Source organism: Loxodonta africana, chromosome 3, assembly GCF_030014295.1.
Source record: "Loxodonta africana isolate mLoxAfr1 chromosome 3, mLoxAfr1.hap2, whole genome shotgun sequence".
Classification (NCBI taxonomy): Eukaryota; Metazoa; Chordata; class Mammalia; order Proboscidea; family Elephantidae; genus Loxodonta; species Loxodonta africana.
In genome coordinates, this window is record NC_087344.1 from 210,791,141 (window position 1) to 210,797,140 (window position 6,000).

At 41.4% G+C, this 6,000-nt stretch overlaps 1 protein-coding gene across 1 annotated transcript in view; it reads left to right on the plus strand.

Moving 5' to 3' along the window:
* The window catches only part of F5 (coagulation factor V), a 113,094-nt gene extending 108,056 nt beyond the window's left edge, over window positions 1–5,038 (plus strand). Inside the window, exon 25 of the mRNA XM_064282970.1 lies at window positions 4,525–5,038. Within this exon, the coding sequence (XP_064139040.1) occupies window positions 4,525–4,671 (147 nt within the window). The 3' untranslated portion in view covers window positions 4,672–5,038. The remainder of the gene's footprint in view (window positions 1–4,524) is intronic.
* The last annotated feature ends 962 nt before the right edge of the window (window positions 5,039–6,000 follow it).

Genomic DNA, 6,000 nt, shown 5'->3' on the forward strand with positions numbered 1-6,000 from the left:
TCCTCATGTGAGGTGCAATCCCTACTGAAAGCTGTGATCTTTGATCTTCATTAGTAAGTGCTTCAAGTCCTCTTCACTTTCAGCAAGCAAGGCTGTGTCATCTGCATAACACAAGTTGTTAATGAGTCTTCCTCCAATCCTGATGCCCGGTTCTTCTTCATATAGTCCAGCTTCTCAGATTATTTGCTCGGCATACAGGTTGACTAGGTATGGTGAAAGGATACAACCCTGACGCATACCTTTCCTGACTTTAAACCACCCAATATCCCCTTGTTCTGTCCGAACAACTGCCTCTCGATCTATGTACAGGTTCCTCCTGAGTGAAGGTAAGTGTTCTGAAATTCCCGTTCTTCACAATGTTATCCATAATTTGTTATGATTCACACAGTTGAATGCCATTGCATAGTCAATAAAACACAGGTAAACATCTTTCTGGTATTCTCTACTTTCAGCCAAGATCCATCTGACATGAGCAATGATATCCCTGGTTCCATATCCTCTTCTGAAACCAGCTTGAATTTCTGGCAGTTCCCTGTCGATATACTGCTGCAGCCACTTTTGAATCATCTTCAGCAAAATTTTGCTTGCATGTGATATTGATATTGTTCAATAATTTCCGCATTCTGTGGGATCACCTTTCTTGGGAATAGGCATAAATATGGATCTCTTCCAGTCAGTTGACCAGGTCGCTGTCTTCCAAATTTATTGGCAAAGAGGAGTGAGCACTTCCAGTGCTGCATCCGTTTGTTGAAATATCTCAACTGATACTCTGTCAATCCCTGGAGACTTGTTTTTTGCCAATGCCTTCAGCGCAGCTTGGACTTTTTCCTTCTGCACCATCAGTTCCTGATCATATGCTACCTCTTGAAATGGTTGAACGTCGACCAATTTTTTTGGTATAATGACTCTGTGCATTCCTCCCATCTTCTTTTGATGCTTCCTATATTGTTTAGTATTTTTCCCACAGAATCCTTCACTATTGCAGCTTGAGGCTTGAATTTTTTCTTCAGTTTTTTCAGCTTGAGAAATGTCGAGTATGTTCTTCCCTTTTGGTTTTCTATCTCCAGCTCTTTGCACAAGTCATTATAATACCTTTGTCTTCTCCAGCTGCCCTTTGAAATCTTCAGTTCTTTCACTTCATCATTTCTTCCTTTTGCTTTAGCTACTGGACGTTCAAGAGCAAGTTTCACATTCTCTTCTGACATCCACTTTGGTCTTTTCTTTCTTTCCTGCCTTTTTAATGACCTCTTGCTTCATGTAAGATATCCTTGATGTCATTCCACAACTCATCTGGTCTTTGGTCATTAGTGTTAAACGTGTCAAATCTATTCTTGAGATGGTCTCTAAATTCAGGTGGAGTATATTCAAGGTTGTACTTTGGCTCTTGTGGACTTGTTCTAATTTTCTTCAGTTTCAACTTGAACTTGCATATGAGAAATTGATGGTCCATTCTGTGGTTGGCCCCTGGCCTTGCTCTGACTGATGATATTGAGCTTTTCCATTGCCTCTTTCCAAAGCTGTAGTCAATTTGATTCCTTTGTATTCCATCTGGTGAGGTTCATGAGTTTAGTCACTGTTTATGTTCGTGAAAAAAGGTATTTGCAATAAAGAAGTCATTGGTCTTGCAAAATTCTATCACGCGATCTCCAGCATTGTTTCTATCACCAAAGCCATATTTTCCAACTACTTATCCTTCTTCTTTGTTTCCAACTTTTGTATTCCAGTCACTAGTAATTATCAATGCCTCCTGATTGCATGATCACTTATTTTTGACAATGAATGTAACACCATTCCTCTTCAAGTTGTCGTTTCCGGCGTAGCAGACCATATAATTGTCTGATTCAAAATGGCCAGTACTGGTCCATTTCAGCTCACTAATGCCTGGGATATTGATGTATGCATTCCATTTCACTTTTGACAATTTCTAGTTTTCGTGGATTCATACTTCATGCATTCCATACTTCATACATTCCAGGTTCTGATTAATGATGTTTGTTACTGTTTCTTCTCATTTTGAGCCATGCCACATCAGTAAATGAAGGCCCTGAAAGCTTGACTCCATCTGCATCATTAAGATTGACTCTACTTTGAGGAGACAGCACTTCCCTCTTTTGAGTGCCTTCCAACCTGGGGGGCTCATCTTCCAGCACTATATCAGACAATGTTCCGCTGCTATTCATAAGGTTTTCACTGGCTAATTCTTTTCAGAAGTAGACTGCTGGGTCCTTCTTCCTAGTCTGTCTTGGTCTGGAAGCTCAGCTGAAACCTGTCCTCCATGGGTGACCCTGCTAGTATCTGAATACCAGTGGCATAGCTTCCAGTATCACAGCAACATGCAAGCCCCCACAGTATAAAAACCTGACAGACATTAGCTGTTAGAGAAATAAAAATCAAAACTATACTGAGATACCATCTTACCCCAGCATTAGTGGTACTAATAAAAAAAACAGAAAATAACAATTTTTGGAGAGGTTGCAGGGAGATTGGAACTCTTCTGCACTGCTGGTGGGAATGTACAATGGTATAACCACTATGGAAAATGATATGGTGCCTCCTTAAAAAGCTAGAAATAGAAGTACCACATATGATCCAGCAATCCCACTCCTAGGAACATATCCTAGAGAAATAAGAGCCGACACATGAATAGACATATGCATACCCATGTTCATTGCAGCACTATACACAAGCAAAAAGATGATACAATCTAAGTGTCCATTAACAGAGGAACAGATAAACAAATTATGGTACATACACACAATGGAATACTATACAATGATAAAGAACAATAATGAAACATCTCACAACATGGATGAATCTGGAGAGCATTATGCTGAGTGAAATAAATCAGTCCCAAAAGGACGAGTATTATAGGAGACCACTATTATAAAAACCCAAGGAAAGGTCTTACACAGGGAAAAAAAAAAAAAACAATCTTTGATGGTTATGAGGGAGGAAAGAGTGAGGGAGGGGCAATCACTAACTAGGTAGTAGATTAGCGTTAACTTTGGTGAAGAGAAAAACAACACACAGTATACCGGAAGTCAGCACAAATGGACCAAGGCAAAGCCATAGAAGTTTCCTAAACACATCCAAGCACCTGGAGGAACTAGCTACTGGGGCTATGGGCTGGGGACCATGGTCTTGGGGGTCATCTAGCTTAATTGGCATAACATAGCTCATAAAGAAAATGTTCTACACACTACTTTGGTGAGTAGCACCTGGGCTCTTAAAAGCTTGCGAATGGCCATCTGAGATACATCTATTGGTCCCATCTCGCCCAGAGCAGAGGAGAATGAAAAAGAAAAAAAAAGACACAAGGAAGATATTAACCCAGAGGACTAACGGACCACATGAACCACAGCCTCCACCAGCCTAAGCCCAGAAAAACTAGATGGGGCCTGACTACCACCACTGACCACTCTGACAGGTTTCACAATACAGGGTCCCCGACAGAGTGGGAGAAAAATGTAGAACAAAATTCAAATCCACAAAAAAAGACCAGAGTGACTGGTCTGAGACTGGAGGAACCCCCAAAACTGTGGCCACTGGACATCCTGCTAACTCCGACAGAACTGAAGCCATTCCCAAAGTCCACCTTTCAGCCAAAGATTAGACAGGCCTATAAAACAAACAATAACACACTTAAGAACATGCTTCTTAGTTCAATCAAGTATACGAGACCAAATGGGCAACACTTGCCCAAAAGCAAAGAAAGACGAGAAGGCAGGAAGGGGCAGGAAAACTGGATGAATGGACACAGAGAAGCCAGGGTATAAAGGGAAAATGAGAGAGTCCTGACACATTGTGGGGATTCCAACCAATGTCACAAATAATTTGTGTGTAAATTTTTGAATGAGAAACTAGTTTGTGCTGTAAACTTTCACCTAAAGCGCAATAAAATAATAAGTCTTTTCAAACTTTAAAAACAAAAAAACAAACAGTGAATTACCTTCTGCTGTGTAAATCTTAGGGAATTTGCTGAGGATGAAGAAAAAGAAACATAAGTACACCACTGAGTTTGGGATACAGGCCCTAAAAAATAAAAACACATGGTGATTTTATTTCAGATGTCAGCACTAGCTAACCATTTATTGGTGCCCACTATCTGGCACTTACTAGGTGCTTGGCATATATTTATGCACACTTTTTAGTTTTTATAACAACTTATGGGAGGTAAAATTTGATACTCTCCATTTCCCCAATGAGAAAATGGAGCCTCAGAGAATATAATAACTTGCTCAAAATGACACAGCTGCAAGGGCAGTGATGGGTTTGCAGCTACTCCTCAGTACCATGTCAGACTTCATTATTTGTCCCTAGTTCAGCTCAGATCTGTGGTGATGTGATCCTAAAGAGGCTGTCTGGCATTTGATTTCATAGCTGATTTGGGGGTGATTTTGTGGCATTGTTGTATGTGTTGTTTGATACCCTCGATTTGAACCAAAAGGATAAAGAAAAAATTATTTGCAAGCTTTTTGTACCCATTGTGGTATCATTAAAGATTTTCTCATCTTTTGCTTTCAGATTTTTGAAGGAAATAGTAATACCAAAGGACACATGAAGAACTTTTTCAATCCGCCCATCATTTCCCGGTTTATCCGCATCATTCCTAAAACGTGGAATCAAAGTATTGCACTTCGCCTGGAGCTCTTTGGCTGTGATATTTACTAGAATTAGATATTCAAAAAGACAGCGGGGACTCTTTAAGGTTATAAACCATTTAGAGTTGGCAATGTATTTTATAGCTATTTTAAGTGTTAACAATTTTCTAATATTTTTCTATTAGGAAATAAAATTTTGTATAGAAACTTTAATTAATGTAACACCTTGCTACCATTAAATGAGACAATGGCTATTATTTCTACATTAATTTGAATATGCATGGATAAATATCAAGAACCAACAAGAAAATAGCTTATCTTTCACAATGATTAAAAGTGCTTAAAGTAATATTTTTGTGGTTAACACGTTTTATTATATCTCTTTTAAATGCTATACACATTAATAAAAGAGATACTACCATTCATCGTAAAGTAGTTACAGACCTAGATGTTCCTGGGTGGTGTGAATTGTCGAGCACTCGGCTACAGTTTAGATCCACCCAGAGGCACTTCAGAAGGAAGGCCTGGCGATCTGCTTCTAAAAAGTTACTCCACTGAAAACCCGACGGAGCACAGTTCTACCGCGAAACACATGGGGCTGGCCAGCTGGTGACTGGTTAGACACAGATGGCGTTCACACCGACGGAGCACAGTTCTACCGCGAAACACATGGGGCTGGCCGGCTGGTGACTGGTTAGACACAGATGGCGTTCACACCGACGGAGCACAGTTCTACCGCGAAACACATGGGGCTGGCCGGCTGGTGACTGGTTAGACACAGATAGCGTTCACACCGACGGAGCACAGTTCTACCGCGAAACACATGGGGCTGGCCGGCTGGTGACTGGTTAGACACAGATGGCGTTCACACCGACGGAGCACAGTTCTACCGCGAAACACATGGGGCTGGCCGGCTGGTGACTGGTTAGACACAGATAGCGTTCACACCGATGGAGCACAGTTCTACCGCGAAACACATGGGGCTGGCCGGCTGGTGACTGGTTAGACACAGATGGCATTCACACCGATGGAGCACAGTTCTACCGCGAAACACATGGGGCTGGCCAGCTGGTGACTGGTTAGACACAGATGGCGTTCACACCGATGGAGCACAGTTCTACCGCGAAACACATGGGGCTGGCCGGCTGGTGACTGGTTAGACACAGATAGCGTTCACACCTACGTTTTTCCTTTAAAAAACGGTGACTTAAGAGCAAAGGAAACAAGCAAGATTTTTAAATGGTTTGTTTTCCCTGACCATGCAGAGAGTAACAGCCTTATCATATGAAACGATGTGAGCTTAAAATACCCTGTCCTGCCTACATGGCAATGATTTTCCTGGCCCGCCACGAGTAAGGACTCAAGTAAGCACATTGTCAGTAGTCTCAGCGGACTTGTG